Source organism: Cannabis sativa, chromosome 6 (assembly GCF_029168945.1).
Source record: "Cannabis sativa cultivar Pink pepper isolate KNU-18-1 chromosome 6, ASM2916894v1, whole genome shotgun sequence".
In the NCBI taxonomy this organism is placed as follows: domain Eukaryota; kingdom Viridiplantae; phylum Streptophyta; class Magnoliopsida; order Rosales; family Cannabaceae; genus Cannabis; species Cannabis sativa.
The window spans coordinates 8543310-8559669 of record NC_083606.1 but is presented as its reverse complement, the minus strand read 5'-3'; the positions used below and the strand labels follow the sequence as shown (position 1 = coordinate 8559669).

The following is a 16360-nucleotide window of genomic DNA, read 5'->3' as shown; positions in this document are numbered from 1 at the left end:
CCCACAAATCCGAATGAACATAATCTAAGATACCTTGTGATTTGTGTGTGCCAGTTTGAAATTTAAGTCTATGATGCTTTCCTAGTACACAAAATTCACAAAATCTACCTTGGTTACCTTGTCCTTACCAAGTAGCTTTTGTACAACGTTTTGAGAGGTAATCCGAATATATATATATATATGTGTATATATACAGTATTTTACTCCTCTATTTTCTTCTCTGTTTTTCTCTCAAATTTCAGAACTAACAATTCCTCTTTTTCTTTACATGAACACTCTTCTGGTGATTGGTAAATCCGAACCCTAACATTGGGTTCCAATGCTTATTCCATTGTAAGCATCCTCCAACAACCCAATCTGTCTCTCCTTTTGTTCCTGCAAAAAACAGATCTCTCTTTTGTGTTCAGCTCTGATTTTGTTGTTGTAGTTTTCCTTGTACTGATCTGATTTTTCTGTGTTGTTTTTTCTGATCTGGTATTGTGTTGTATGTTGTTGTTGTATTTCTGGCCTTTTATATGTATTGTAGTGGAATACAGAGAAAAATGGTTAGTTAAAAAGTGTGACAAACTTTTTTAACTAACTTGCTGATCTGTCCTAGGTATTTAGAGGCCAAAGGCCACCTAGTATTTTCACTGTTTGTAATCTCTTTGTAAAATTCTGGTTTTACAGTGAATGGTTAATATGGGGTTTACTTCAACAATAACGAATAACGCTATGAAAAAAAAAATATTTCGACGTGTGATTTCGAAAGTAAAAATTAACTAAAAAGTTGTAATAAGAGATTGTCCTCTTTTCCATATTAAAAACTAAGGGTGTTCGCGGTGCGGGTGGTGCGGTTTTTAACCATTTTTTCAAACCAACCCGCACATGCGGTTTTTCCAATTTTTCAAACCGCACCCGCACCGCAATACTAAAAAACTGCAAAAACCGCACCGCAAAAAATGATGCGGTGCGGTGCGGTTTCTGCGGTTTATGCGGTTTGAACTATCACATTTTTTTTTGAAGTCATCACAAAATAATTAAACTATCATTAATATAATTATTCCAAAACACTTAAGAAAATACAACAAACTTGAGACTAATAAAAGTTATAACAACAACAATAAGTTAATAATCTTTTTAAAGTTTCAACAACACACCTAAATCAAAATAATAAACTTGAAACTAATTAAATTTCAACAACAATATAAATGTACAAACACAAACTTCTAACTCCAAATTTCAATACATGTATGGGCTTGGGTTTGTTGATAAGAAGAGAGGGTTTGTGAAGAGTTATGGATTTTGTCCTAAGATTTATGGGCTTGGATTGGGCTCATATGTATGGGCTTAATTAAATAATATAAAAATTAAAATTTTAAAACATGCGGTGCGGTGCGGTTTGAATCGCGGTTTAACAATTCCAAACTGCAAACCGCACCGCACCGCGCGGTTTGGAAAAAATTCAAACTGCAACCGCACCGCGAAGAATTTCAAACCGTATTTTTTTTGCGGTGCGGGCGGTTTGATGTACACCCCTATTAAAAACCAAATTGACCAATCAGTGTGAGTAACCTATCACAATATCACATCACACCTCTGCTTATTAACTCTTCTCTTTCTAGACATCAGGCAATATCACATCACACCTCTGCTTATTAACTCTTCTCTTTCTAGACATCAGGGCCCCATCTCACAACTGTAAGAGGGTCATCATCACAATGCATTATTCATAGATCAGACGGTGATGGTTGGTTGGTTGGTTGGTTTTGCACAACAAAAATTTCATTTCTCATATCTTGATTACAGAACATGACATAATAAGAGAGTCTAGTTGGTTTTTAAACATGTTTTTAACTGTACAAAAAATAGTACATTTAAGCTTTAAAAGCTCTAGACACAATAAGCCACCCCTAAGTAAATCTAATTCTGTAGAGAAATCAATCCATGGTGCTTATAAGCTTTTAAGAATTCATGAAGTTTTGATTTTTTTTTTTTATACACAATCAATCACCTTTGCTACTACTACCTTGTACAGTACTAAGATAGAAGTAGCTTTTGAAGCATACTAATCAATCACCAAATAGCTCCATTTGCCACCAAACCAAGTCACCAAGAAAATTTCAACCCTTCATGTGGTGTTTTGTTTGTTGTTGTTGTTGTTGTCGTTTTATTTCTTTTTATCATTCTGTGTTGAAACTTAGTTTACCAATGGCAATGCATAGATCCGAATCGGTGGTTCCATTCTCCATTTTCTTCTCTTCAGGCTCATTCTTAGTACCCTTTTCGTCCTTTGCTTCTGCTGCATTTACGCACTCCTGAAATCTGAAGCAACTAACGAGATGGTCATTAGTGATTCCGGCGACTTGCATGAAGGAATATATGACTGTTTGTCCTACACTTCTGAAGCCCCGTCTCACTAGATCTTTACTTATCACGTCGGCTTTTGGTGTTTTAGCTGGAACCTGGCGCTGGTAACGGAACCTGCTAACTATAGGTTTGTTGCCCACAAAGCTCCAAATGTAATTGTCAAAGGATCCAAACTCATCTATGACCTGATGACAATTAGCAAAACCTGTAAAAAGTTAGTTCCATTGCTGATTCTACCGAAACAAGATGCCATCCATTGTGGACTTGTCTGGTTCAAAAAGCCATTATACAGTGTTTAATAATTGCAAGCAAGCCAAGTCTATGAGATCCAAAACTAGCCAAATAACACAAGCAAGTCAAGTGCCATACAATAATAAAGTTTACATCTATGAGCGGTAGTATTCGGTTGTGCTGAGTTATAAAAATACAGGACCACCATTCTCAACTACTTTCTTTACCTAACCTACCTGATCAAGTGATCATTAAGCATCTATTTCATGTCATTAAATTTCTAGTAGTGTAGAGACAACTGCAAGCATATGTGGTCCCTAGTCAATATAAGGTTAAAAAAATATGCCAATAAAGGGTTATTCTTTATCAAGATCAATGCATAAGATGATTCCACATAAATGACACACCGATCAATCTCGCAAGATTTTGACTTTCTTTTTCCCCAATCCTAACCACACATTTTGTATTTCACTGAATATATGAGCAACCAACTATTTATAGAGCCTGCAGAGATGTCTCATACATAGCATTTTAAGAAACTCAAATTTATGATAACATCAGAAGAAAATGTCTACCTTAGATATTTGTCGGGCATTTTCTATAATAGCTCGTAATTTTAGCTCTGACAAGAGGGAGCTTGCAGTGCTTCCAGCTGCTAATATCTTCTTCTCGTTCAACTTTGAGACAGCAACTGGATCAAAATCTGCAAAAACTTCTCTGCAAAATGAAGTTTGTCAGAGGTAACTAAGAGAGAGACAGGTCCATTCACTACATGGACCAATATCTTTTACTACATATCCTTTAAAAGTAATCTGTTAAAGATGAATCTTATTAACTATTTATGGGCTCGTTTGGAATGCCGTATTAGGTCGTATTGTATTGTATTGTATTATATTAAATTGTATTTTATGCAATATTTTTATGTAAAACTATATGTGGTATTAACTTTTATGGACACCTAAATATAAATATTTTAGTATACATTAAAGTTTAACACAGTATTATATAAAAATGTGATATATAATCCAATTCAATATAATACAATACAATACAATACGATCTAATACGGTGTTCCAAACGAGCCCTATATGAATAAAACAATACCTAAAAATGTGCCTTTTGCTTAATATGGCAGGCCACGTAAGCTCGGCCAATGCACCTGAAAGAACAAGCAGCTCAAATAATTTCCTGCATGTGATCAAGAAGACGAAGCAAACAGACTGTTAATTTAGCGGTTAGGGAAGACTGGTTTCATCAATACAGATGTGAAGAAATTATCAGCACATACTTATCATCGTGTACCGGAACCCCCCATTCTTCATCGTGGAAATCAACATAACATGGCTCTGTAACGAACAAACGAAAACTCAGTTAGAAAATTAGACAGCTTCAAGGAAAGGCTTGTTAAAACACCCAATTCATCTCAGCAATCCAAAGTAAGGGGAGGTGTCATAGATTCTAACTAGCATTAAGATAACATATCTCTACATTGCATAACTAATTTTCAATATGTCAAATTCATTCATTAATTTCAACAAAAAGAAAAAGAAAATTAATAAACAATGAGAGGGGATGATCACAACTTGAATTGAGATTGATATAGCCAGTTTAAACTCATATTTAATTTCTACTTATGAATATGACCAAGCTTTTTTTCTTTTCTTTTTCCAACTTGGTTTACTAAACAACTTTCTTCAGTCTTTTCTCCTGATTCTTAGTTCATCCTTGAAAAGGAAAAGAAAAGAAAGAAAGAAAGAAAACCAACCTATTAATAAGCTTTAATTACACACAAAGCCTGAACCCTAAGCAGAGTGCTAATCAAATTAAATTTCCACCACATTTATATATGCATTCACTAAAATCCAACTTGGGACATTACCCCCACTAGATCAAAACCCATTTAGCCAAGGTGAGACCAAAAATGCAATGGATGGTATGGTAGTCATATATGATGGAATTTAGTTACTTGCTTATGATGAATCAAACTTACAAGTACACACAACTTGTAATTTGGTATAGCTCAATCAATGCATATCATTATAATTAAATCCAATGCCATATGTACAAAGTTCATATTACCAGCTCTACAAATAATCTACAAAGTCAAACACTTCATAATTTGAATCCAAGGAATAAAGCATACCTGTATTAGGTGTCACCCATGAACATCTCTTCTTCTGCTGAGAATCACCAGGCAGAGAATCCAACCCTCCATCAGAAGCAACACTTCTAGTCCTGGAAAGATACTGCTTCCTCCTACTCCCTGTACTATACGACCGAGTCAACCTCCCTGTTGATGCTCTACTATGGAAGGAATCTGTAGAAGCATCAGAAGAACATGAAGCATTCAAGGAAAGATTAGAATGAAGTAGCTGCTCGTGCCGGCGAAGGACCGAAGGAACATTGGAAGAATGAGGCTTAGGAGAAGTAGTGGTGGAAGAAGAAGACATTTGACGGGTCTTCTTCTCCTCAGCCAATGTAGCACCCTCTTCAGGTGATTTGTCTACTTTTCTCAGTGTCTTTGAAGTGGGTTTCCTCGTACTCCATGACCCGGCTTTGTTTCCAGCAGGACCAAGCACAGGCCGGGACTCAGAATCAGCCACATTCATGGACCTTACTCGTGGAGCTCCTGACATATTTGATAGGAAAGGATAATACCCTTTTGGCTCAGCAACAAGAATTTATCGAAATGGCTTTCAATTTCTTAAGACGAATTTGATCAAGTATGCAACATTATCTCCAAAACCCACCAACGAAATTCACTTAAAGTTCCAATTTTTTCTTCTTCTTCTTCTTCTTCTTCTTGTACTCGAAGCTCAGATCAACTGCAAAAACCACAGTAAAAGAAAAATCACCAATGCTTCCTTCTTCCAGGAGTAATATCCATTACTGACTAAAGAACTATTTAAGATTTAGCTGCCAACACAGATCTCATACTTTCAGTAACAAAAATTCAACCTCAAACTCCATTTAAGCTAAAATAAGTAACTTTCACCCAAATCCCACATTTTTTTTTTCTTTTCAAAACCCCAGATTTGAAATTAACCCAAAACCCCTAAAAAAAAAAAGAAACGTTGGAAAATTCAGAAGGAAAAAAAATGAAAAAAGATAACAAAAGAGCAAAATGGTTTCACCTTTTGATGCCAAAGGAAGAGACTTTATTATATGCTGAACTGGGCTAATTCAGAAAAATAATAATAATAATAAAAAGCTAAAACGAAAATGAGCTTTCGAAGAGCCTCGAAACACAGAGATTCCCATTCTGCATTCGTGGAAAAACGAGAGAAGGGTTCTGACTATACACTCTTTCAAAAACCAAAAACCCAAAAAGAAAAAAAAAAAAGGGAAAAGAAGAAGAAGAAGAAAAGTGGGAATGTGTAGTGAAACTGTGCCGTTTTCAGTGTCTCTCTCACTCACACATGGGAGAGAGAAAAGCTGACAGTATAGCGTGTCTCTTTGCCATTCCCATACTTTTTCCGAGAAAAAGAAAAGGAAAGAGAAAAAAAAAAACCGGAGAAAATGCAGTAGAGTGAAGGTTTTATGGCAGGAGGCAATGGCCGAGAGGAGGAGAGTTAGTGAGGGGTTTTTCCTTCGATCTAAGGGAAATTTTCCCGAGAAAACGCAAGAAAATAGAGAGAGAAAGTTTTGAGTATAGAAAATCCAAGTGCCAATGAATGAAAGACAGAGAGAGAGTGTGAAAAGGATTGAGCTTTGTTTGTCGTTGATGACCGGTTATTACCGGTTACTATGTTTTTCTTTTATTGTGGTAAATTACATTTTCAAATAATAATAATAATCTCCTACAGAAAATGACAATATATTCTGTAAATATATTTTGGAAAATGTTACACTTGGCCACCATTTTTGTTTTTTTATAGAAATCTTCTTAACACTTAAAAAAATACAACTAAACGTCCGTTTGGTACATACCATACTGAATTGTATATTACTATTATTACTATATTTCGTATTTTTATCTATTTTTATTATTATGTTTAACATTAATTTTTATATATTATAATATTAACATAAGGCACTATTTTTTTAAAAAAAAAAATTACATTTTTATATTTAAATTTTTTTATATATTTTTATAATTTTTTATAAAAATAATAAAAAAATTACATAAATGTAACATGAAAAGAATATTTAAATATTATTAAAATAATAATAAAAAATAACATACAGATAACAAAAAATTAACAACAAATTACCAATAGTACAACATAAAAAAACCGTATTTTCTGTAAATAAAATCAAAAAAATCGTAAAAATATTTAAAATTCCATAAAATCGTATTTTTGTAATTTTTTATTATTTCAGTGTAGTTATAAAATAATCCCTATAATATATATTATAAAAAACATCATTATAAAAAATATATATAACCTAATTTAATATAATAATATATAACATACCACTTAACATAATTTAATATAACGAACTCTAAATGTTTTTTTAATTATTATGTGCATTATAATTATGACAACTATTGAATTTGTTTTCTTTTTTTTTTTTTGAAAATTTAAATATTTATAACAAACACTCAAAAAAATTTTGTTCCCCAAATTTAAAAAAAAAATAGGTAAAATACCTACTATAATTATAATTATGTTTAAAGTTAGATGTTTCCCCATGACAAAAAAAAAAAGTAAACACCCTTTAAAGTTTATTTATTTTACTCTTTTTCAATAATGGACACCACTATATTACTCCCTCTACACATTTATTTTTTTTACTTCTTTTTTTCAAAAGGAAAAAAAAAGATCAAATATCATTTGTGCTTTTACTGAAACGTTTTCAAACTATGTAGAATTATACAGATTTAAGTTTAACTGTATAATTTAAACTTCTTTTCACAAAAATTACAAAAAATATATATATAAATATATAAACTTCTTTTGAGAGGCTCAATGTCTAATTATATATTTGTCTTCACTTTCTTTCAGGTACCTTGCCATTTGATTGATTTTTCTTCATCACTAAACAACTAAAATAGTATATAATACTTGTGATGGCATGGCACTATTTATTTAATATTTATTTTTGTTTTTTTGCTTAGGGTATTTTGTTTTTGTCATTAGAATACAAGACATCCTTCCCCCATATAACAACTATGAATATATTTTAGGTAATTATAGCCATCTTGTAGGGGCACTCTTAGCTTAAAAAAAAAAGAGTGTACTATATACAAATAGTTTTCAAGGAATATACACCTAAATTTATACCATGATAATGTCATCTTATTTTCATTTTCAACTTTATAAAATTAATGACAATTTAAAAGTATCTATATACATTAATACATATATGTAAAACCCATTATAAAATTGAAGTAGCTAAGGTAAATCAAAATACATAAAATACAACATTTTAGCAATTTTTAAGTGATCTTCAAGTATTATTTTGCAGACTTTGGTAATAAGATAACAGCTAATTAGGATTTTTGCCTCCTAAATTTTGACATGTAACAAATTATGTCCATTGAACTTTTAAAGTCGTTAAAAATACCCCTGTTAGATTTAAGGACTTTTGTCTAATTTCATTCAATTTTACTATTTCAGTGATTGTTTATGTACTAAACCATGCTTCCCAGACTTTTATATCTACCAAATCATACCCCTCGAACTTTGATATGTATTAAATTATATCCCCTGAACTGTCATCCATGTTAGACTTTTTTACTAGAATTAGAAAAAAAAAATCCTTAAATCCAACAAACAATCTCAATAGTTCAAAGGGCATTTTTAACGACCTTAAAAGTTCAGAGAGCATAATTTAGTATATGTCAAAATTCCGGGAACAAAGATCTTAATTATAATTTAAGATGATAATATTGGTTCATATTGATTATAAAAAATAGTAAACCTGTCAAACTTTGGTTTTGATTGACTAAACCTAAGATTAGTGGTACAACATAAAAGTGATGAAACAAAAGACTACAAAAAGATAAGAGCATGTTTGGTATTGTTTTCTGTTTTTCGTTTTCAAAAAATTGTTTTTAGAAATGAGAACAAAAAACACTTTTTGAAGTTTTTAAAACACAAGTCACGTTTGGTTAGTGTTTTGAAAAAAAAAATATTAACCAAAAGTGAATTGGTTTTTAAAACAGAAAACAACATTTTGTTGTTTTCAAAATTCTTATTTTTTGTAACTTTGTTTTCTGAAAACTGTTTTCAAAAAACAATGCCAAACACGCCAAATTGTTTTCAAAAAACAATTTTCTGTTTTTAAAAACAAAAAACAATTTTTTAGTTATGATGCCAAACATGCACTAAAGTTGCAGAGTAAAAGAAATACATAAATATTATTCTCTCTATTGTGTAATTACTGTTTAGAACAGTAAGGTGAGGAAAGAGAGATTTCACTGTTGATCTTGGTTGAAAGAGACTGCTGGCCTGTTACTATTGGTCTTTTTCCAATTTCTACCAGAAACTTTATTTTTTATGCATATAAATATAATCATTCTGTTGCAAACAACTTTACTATCATTATTATTATTATAGTCTATATTTGGCTCTATAATAAGTGAAGCAATTGGTCATTAATGTAAAACTAATAAGTAAAGCAATTGTTGCTTCTCAATGCAACAATTCCAAAAGTGTAAAAATCTAATATTCCTTCAATGAACAACATGCCAAGCTATAAAGTATGAATGAGATGAAAATGTTAAGAGAAGAAATGAAATTAAAAACCCTTTACACAAGTTCAAATCATGACAAGGGGTAACCCCCAAAAAAACATTATGACTTTACATTATTGTTATTATTTTCTTTCTCAAGTAACTTTGTATGATATCAAAGTGTGCAAGAGATTGCTTAAGAATAGTGTAATCTACTACACATCAAAATCATACTGTATGTCCTTGTGAATATAACAGCTATTTTATCTCAGTTCAAAGTTATACTACTGAAAAGTGAAAAAAAAAAAAAAAAAAAAAAACCCACCTGAAGAAGTGAAACTGATTTACTTTGCTACATTTAGTAGAGAAATAGTAAGGTTAAAAAAAAGGTCATAACCTTGTGATATATTTTCAGGATAAGTGTATAGAGTGACCACAAAGATTATACATTCATCATTGTAGGTGTGTAGCTATAGAGTGAGGATACGTTATCTGTCTACCAACAAATATTTAGTAATCAATGCTCACATTAATAATGGGGACCAGGTTAACCAAAGAAGAAATAATAATAATAATAATAATAATAACAATAATATGGGGATATAGGAAATGAAAAAAGAATGGAAGCCAAAGGTTATAAACTAAGCTTTATTGTGTATTTTATTTGAGGCATGTTAAAAAGCCTTTTTTGTTGGTGATTATGAGAATTGGCCATTGATCTACCAACAAAGTTAGTCATTACAAGTATAACAACACTACTACATGACAATATAATACATATATAACTAATATAAGCTTCAAAAGTCAAAAGTCATTTGATCACAAAATCGAATATGTCAAGAGAGTTTTCCTTTTGGGCTGAAAAAGAAGTTCTCAGGAATTAAACTGTATTCGTTAAAAGAAAGTAATTGAGAGGTAAAAAGCACAATTCACAGTGATGGATTCCTAACTAGTGACCCCACTTTAGATTACAAATATCGTACTTTTTAGTATTCAACAAATCAAATGAACTCAGCATTTGAAAGTAAAACACAGCCACAGGAGCACACTGCATAAAATAGAGAGCACACAGCATACAATATCCAATGATTGCACAACAAAATTAAACAACACAATAAAAGCCAAAAAAGAGAAACTAGTACCCCACAATGGTTCACTTGCATTTCATGAAAAAGAAATTGTATCAAATATTGGGGTTATGATATGCAAATCTTTACAAGATTGCCAAAATAAGTTATATACTATCACATACCAACATTAGATGCAAAGGAAGAGAGAGAAAGAATCTGGAAAGTCCATATCAGCATTTGAGGTTGTCTAGAAACTTGATAAAAACAAAACCAACTATAATGCATCTGCCAGCTCATGAAAATGAAAAGCATAACCCATTACAATATCCGGAAATGGCATCTGCAAGCATCAATTAACCAAACAATTAGTAAAATACAGTAAATTTTCTGTTTAGAGTATATGAGAGTGGACTACAGGTTAGTTTTGTTGTGCAAAGAAAAGAATTGGTAAAGAAAAAGCAGCACTAATAATAAAATCTAAGTAATGGTTCAATGTGTGTGTAAGAAAACAGAAGGACAATACATATCCATGAAAAAGAAAAACCAGACTGCAGACCAATACTTGCAAAGAATATTATTCTTAACATAAGGCAAAAATAATAGGAAAGCATACCCAAGTAAACCACGGCCTTGCCATGTTCGTGGTGTCACTGTCGTGTTGATGACAGCACCATGCCTCATAAGGACAACAGGAACTGCACGGTCCTGATTGCTCTGAGCTTCTGAAGCAAGTCGCTGCAGCAAATTATCACCAGCTTCCACATTCCCAAACTTCATAATCTGATCTCCAAGTTGTAAACCATCTTCTGCTGCTGGAGATGCATCAGCTATTTCATCAACCATTGCAAAGGGTATCCTAACTGTCATATCCACATCCATGGCATTAGACGAGCTTGTGGGTGTTGATGTAACATCATTGGGAGTCAAGGAGGTGTTGTTATCTGACCCCTCATCGAAACCTACTAGATAAAAATGTAGTCATTAAGCTCCTTATCCACATCCATTAAAAAATATTAGAATATGAAGTTATTAAAAAAAAGAGCAAATTAAGCAAACCCATCTATACTTGTCATTCTGCATATGTAATGCTTCAACCGTGGTGTTTTAAGGTGAGACAATATTTGACATTACCCAATAAGAAAACAATCAAACACCATTAGCAACAAAGTTATTTTTCTTATTTTATCAAAATAAAATAAAATAAATAAATTTGGTTTAAAAAGGGCAAAAGAAAACACAAGCCAAGTCATGTCATGTTATGACACAGCAATATGCTTTGAAATTTTCTTTTTTTGAAAAATGCTTTGAAATGATTACTGTAGATACTGTAAAATGTGAACTCCAGTCATAATCATAAGTTACATATTTATTTCCTATTTTCTTGCATGGTAGCACATTAGCAGCATTTCTTCCATTGGATAATTCTCTAAATAGAACCAGAAAAAATCTCGAGAAATTCAGCCATACCCGATTCTTTGGCAGACGAAGCTTTTGGAGCGAGCCTTGCAGAATGCATAACTTCTATATTTCTGTTTATCTTTTCAGTAATCTCCTTGTGATCATTTCGCAACTCTTCAAGTAAAAAAATAAGAAAAAAAGAAAGAAAGACAACAAACTATTATTAAGGTATCAAAGCATCTCCAAAATCTAATATTGTCAATGCATTCTGCTGCAAAATACTATCACTACATAGAAAATGAAAATCATGTCAAATCAAGTAAATACACTTACATAGATAAATCCCTAATGTAACATACGTCAATTTGGTTTTATACCTTTTGATCTCTAATGTGAATGTGATTACTTGCAAGTGTAAATTTAGTTGGAGTTTATCCAAATGTGAAATTTGCCAAACTAACAATGTGAAATACAAATTTGCAAAATAACCTTACTTAATTTACTCTACCCAACTAATGGTCGCTCAGTGTAAATCTTTTATCGTTATGCGACCATAATGGTAGTTTATAGTCGCACAATGTAATTCATGATCGTTTTAGCAACCTTAAAGGCTATTTTTACAAAACACTTCAAATACATGATAATGTTAAATTCTGCATAAGCAGCCAAAAATGCAAACTCACATGTGGGCACTTACAAAAAACTACTCAAAAATCAAATTAGAGTTCACCATCATTAACTTCCATCAACCCAAGACCAAATAAGATTGAACTTGTTACTAAATGATAAGACTAAGAGGAGAGAGCATTGTACCAGAAAGACGAGACCTTTCTGCTCGCACGACTGGGATATCAATATCAGACCGAGGAAAACCCTACAGATTGACAAGATTAAAGAAAAAGTTTAAAACCCATGATCGTTAATAAATTATGAAGAACAATAAATAAATTATGAGATAAAGAGAGAAGGGAAAAGAACGACCTCGGAGTCGACTAGATTGCCGGAAAGACCTGGGCCGCCGGGCTTACAGAGGGTATCTATGATGAGGTTCATATCGGTCTCAATGGCAGTTCTTTTGTCCATCAAAGCCATTGTTTCTGCCTTGAGATTCGTACCCACCATTTTTGGTTCTCTGCTCAAATAGCAAAAATCCCTTTTGCTTCTTCTTTACTTCTTCTCGCTGAGCTGAGACTCCCCACTCCGACACTGAAACGAAAACGTAGTTACATGACTGTGATATGTATATTGGGCCGTAATATGGGCCTTTTTCCGGGCCCTTAATAGGCCTTAACGAGTTACATCTGTAATGGGTTCTTAAGCTTTATTTAGGGAGAAGTTGATAAGTGCCCCTTTTATAATTGAATTAACTAAAAATACATGCAGAATAAATTTAGTTAAAATATACCTTCTTTTATAATTGAATTACCCAATATACCCTCAAATATCTATCAAATTCTTTTCAGTCTTCAATGCAGCCACTTCGAATTCCACCATAGCAACTGCAGTCTGCCATAGCCATCGTCGATCAGCCTCCTCTGGCATCTTCAGCGGCCCTCAGCCTCCACCACCACCGAAAAAAACATTACACCTTTGAAACCGCAACCGCAAAAGCCAATGTCCTTAGCTATTTGAAGGTATGTAAGTTTCTCTTTTCATTCTGAATTAGTATTAGTTTCTTTTTCTAGATCTTGTTTCTCCCTCTTTCAATCTTCTATTATATTCTAGTTTGTAAGACCTATGTTCATATGAATAAGTTTGTGTGTATTCAGTTTGACCATTTTATGAAAATATAATGCTTTTTAAGTGTTTGTTGAAATAACTAATAGAAATTATAAAATCGTCTAAAAAATCTGGGCTCGTTCATCATTATGAGATGAATATCCAATTCCCAGAAATGCCCTTCTCTGTGGCCGAGCCAGAGGTCGTCACACTAGACCATTTTGATAAATCTATTACTTACTAGAGAATGTTGTCATAACATAAGTTGGGACCACTGTTTTTTTTGTCACGATAGAGTGACAATGGTCTTTAGGTTTCCCCAATTTACGTACCTACGTATACTCTTTCAAGGTTGGTTGGTGCTTTTCATTTCTCAAGTTGAAATTGTTAATTAATTCCTAGTTTTCTTGTGTATATTAATTAACTAATATTGTTCCTTCCGTTTCACCAATATTAAGTCTTGGGAATTTTTCTTTAAGAGTTTCTGCATCAGCTTTGGATTTTGATTTGATGGGATTATTATTATCATCATCATTGGTGTTAATTTGTTAATGATTCCATATGTGTTAATAATTTGTTAATGATCACTCTTTTATTATTGCAACTCACTTGTTCGATGAATTGCCTCATTGGGGCTTTGTCATGATAACCAGTTTCTTTTGAAGGCTCAGCCACATCTTTTCCTTTGCTTGGGTTTGCTCTTGGTTCACTGGAGGATTTGGTCACCTCAGGTTGGTGTTTTTTTAGCTTTCTTATTGTTATCTATTTTAGCTTTGTATGGACATGGGGTTGGTCAGTTGTTTGATAATGGTTCTGAGGTACACCAATGTATGGTCTGAACTTTTTGTTGAGCTTGAGACAGACTTTTTTTTCGTGTGTTGACAATGTTTTCATGTCATTTCACAGTAGCCAATTTAATTGGCACTTTTCTTTCTTCCTATGCTGTAATGATTTGGCTTTTTCTGTGTATTGCTATATAAAATGAGCCTTTTGAAGGTATATTGGTATACTGATTTGGTTGTTCTCCTCATTAACTTCACATGTTTATTGCAAGAATTCTTATAAAATATCTATTTCAATGTGCTATTTTATTTTATAGCTATTTTGTTCTTTCTCAGCTTTGATTGGTTATTGAATTTTCATGCTTGGGTAATGTTCATTATTTTTGGTTGGAATTGATGGAGCCTTCTCGAATTATTTTTGATGTAAAGGAAAAGACTAATTGAATTTATAATTCTAATATTGCAGAAATAGAATCAAGGATGTTGTACATAGTATTTAACGGAAGATGGAATGCACACAACAAATATGTTGATCATGAAATCAAACTCCTAATGGTGCATAAAGATATAAAATTTTTGGATTTGGTAGATAAGATACACAACTTGCTCAATTTGAATCGAAATTTGGTTTATTTCACAACATATATTTTAAATTGAATATTGCTGAAATGAAATTATTGCATGGTTTATATTATTCTATGCTATTGTGGATAACCTTCTTATGGCTAACTCGTTCTATACGACCTGTAACAATTTTTACATTCCAAATAACTATGCTTTTATGTTTTACTTAATAATTAATTTGTTTCACAGGTTGATAAAATAGATATGTTCAAATATCAAGTCACCTATGGTGACACAACCTTCATTGTTGATCTGACTGAAAACTCATGCTCTTGCAAGGAATTCCAACTAGAGGGAATTCCATGTGCTCACGCCATTGCAGCAATCGATGCGAATCATTTTGATAAATACAAGTTTTGCTCTGAGTGGTATAGCAAATCTGTTTTGTTGGAAACATATGCAGGTTCAGTTAACCCTCTTCCAAATAAAGAGGATTGGAACACCCCAGATGAAATTAAAGAAGACCGCATCAAGCCTCCTGAATTCAAAGTTAAACCAGGACGTCCTAAGAAAAGAAGAGGAGAAGGAATTGGAGACTATGCCAAGCGTGGTCGACGTCGAACGATGACATGTGGAAATAGTGGAATATTGGACAACAATAAAAAAAGTTGCAACCACACAACAAACCAATTCTAAAGTAAGGCTAAAGAAATATCAAATATTTGACATACTCTGTTGCTTAAACACATATAGATTTAGGCTTGCATCATACTCTGTTATTTGCTATTTGGTTTGTCAGCCTTTTCCTTCTATTAAGTTTGGTTTGGCAATGTGGAAAATGAGAATTATAATCATTTGATTAAACATAAATGTGAACTACAATGAATCATGAATGAATAACTGTCTTCTAATCTCAACCATTGGAGGAAAGCATGGTTGATACTTCCTGTATTCTTTTGTATCTCAAGTATTGATCAACTTTGCAGGCAAGGATTCTAGCATTGAATGATAATTACTTTTTAAAAGTTGGGGGTCACTTGGTAATCTCCATCAAGGCCAATTGCATAGACTCTACAATTCCCGCTGAGCATGTTGCTTGAACATATATAGCTTTATGTTTTAGACTTGAAATTAATAATAATATGTATCAGTTGAAGAAGCAAAGATAGCAGAGCTTTATTGATTTGTTTTTTATTTTCTTGTTGGATTGTAATTGCTGAACATTTTTGATGCATGAGCTTTATTGTAATCAAATATTTGACCACACTTTTTCAGACTGTAGACATACCTTTTCATTTTAATTTTTACACATTTGGTTCGCATTTCTGTTTTTGATGATATAAATATATTATGATGCTTACTTTGTAGGAGCTAATATTGACATTTTTATACTATATGGTTTCAAAATTGTAAGAACATAATTTTTTTTCATGTGCAATGTTTAGAGAAATGCCTATATTTCAACAATTGTTTAATGTCATCCTCTTACTTTATTAAAACAACATTGTCATCAATTATTTATGTAATCATTTATAAAAATTAGACAAATAACAATATAATATATGTTTTAGGGTAGTAATCATAGTTTAAGTTATTTAAGGTATATTGTTTACCTTATTTTAGGC

At 32.3% G+C, this 16360-nt stretch overlaps 3 protein-coding genes across 4 annotated transcripts; 1 reads left to right on the top strand and 2 right to left on the bottom strand.

The window, feature by feature from the left end:
* Window positions 1-1746: 1746 nt before the first annotated feature.
* LOC115725596 (uncharacterized) lies at window positions 1747-6308 on the bottom strand. The gene is made up of 6 exons (XM_030655178.2): window positions 5715-6308; window positions 4724-5405; window positions 3869-3926; window positions 3685-3768; window positions 3156-3297; window positions 1747-2534 (listed from the first exon to the last, which is right to left on the bottom strand). Exons 2-6 carry the CDS (start codon window positions 5214-5216, stop codon window positions 2163-2165), a joined length of 1149 nt encoding a protein of 382 aa, XP_030511038.1. The 5' UTR covers window positions 5217-5405; window positions 5715-6308; the 3' UTR covers window positions 1747-2162.
* Window positions 6309-10341: 4033 nt separating this feature from the next.
* On the bottom strand, window positions 10342-12998 carry LOC115695921 (uncharacterized). Of its 2 annotated transcripts, none has more exons than XM_030623017.2 (5): window positions 12652-12998; window positions 12484-12544; window positions 11740-11844; window positions 10886-11231; window positions 10342-10612 (listed from the first exon to the last, which is right to left on the bottom strand). In XM_030623017.2, the coding sequence occupies exons 1-5, from the start codon at window positions 12790-12792 to the stop codon at window positions 10591-10593; spliced, it is 675 nt and encodes a 224-aa protein (XP_030478877.1). In that variant the 5' UTR covers window positions 12793-12998; the 3' UTR covers window positions 10342-10590. The 2 variants fall into 2 exon arrangements, with proteins under 2 accessions (XP_030478877.1, XP_030478876.1); XM_030623016.2 differs by having other exon boundaries at window positions 10886-11234; window positions 12652-12904.
* A 174-nt stretch (window positions 12999-13172) lies between these two features.
* On the top strand, window positions 13173-16057 carry LOC115712260 (uncharacterized). Its single transcript, XM_061117758.1, has 5 exons — window positions 13173-13308; window positions 14043-14120; window positions 14638-14756; window positions 14985-15432; window positions 15722-16057. The coding sequence occupies exons 3-4, from the start codon at window positions 14652-14654 to the stop codon at window positions 15429-15431; spliced, it is 552 nt and encodes a 183-aa protein (XP_060973741.1). The 5' UTR covers window positions 13173-13308; window positions 14043-14120; window positions 14638-14651; the 3' UTR covers window position 15432; window positions 15722-16057.
* Window positions 16058-16360: the final 303 nt, after the last annotated feature.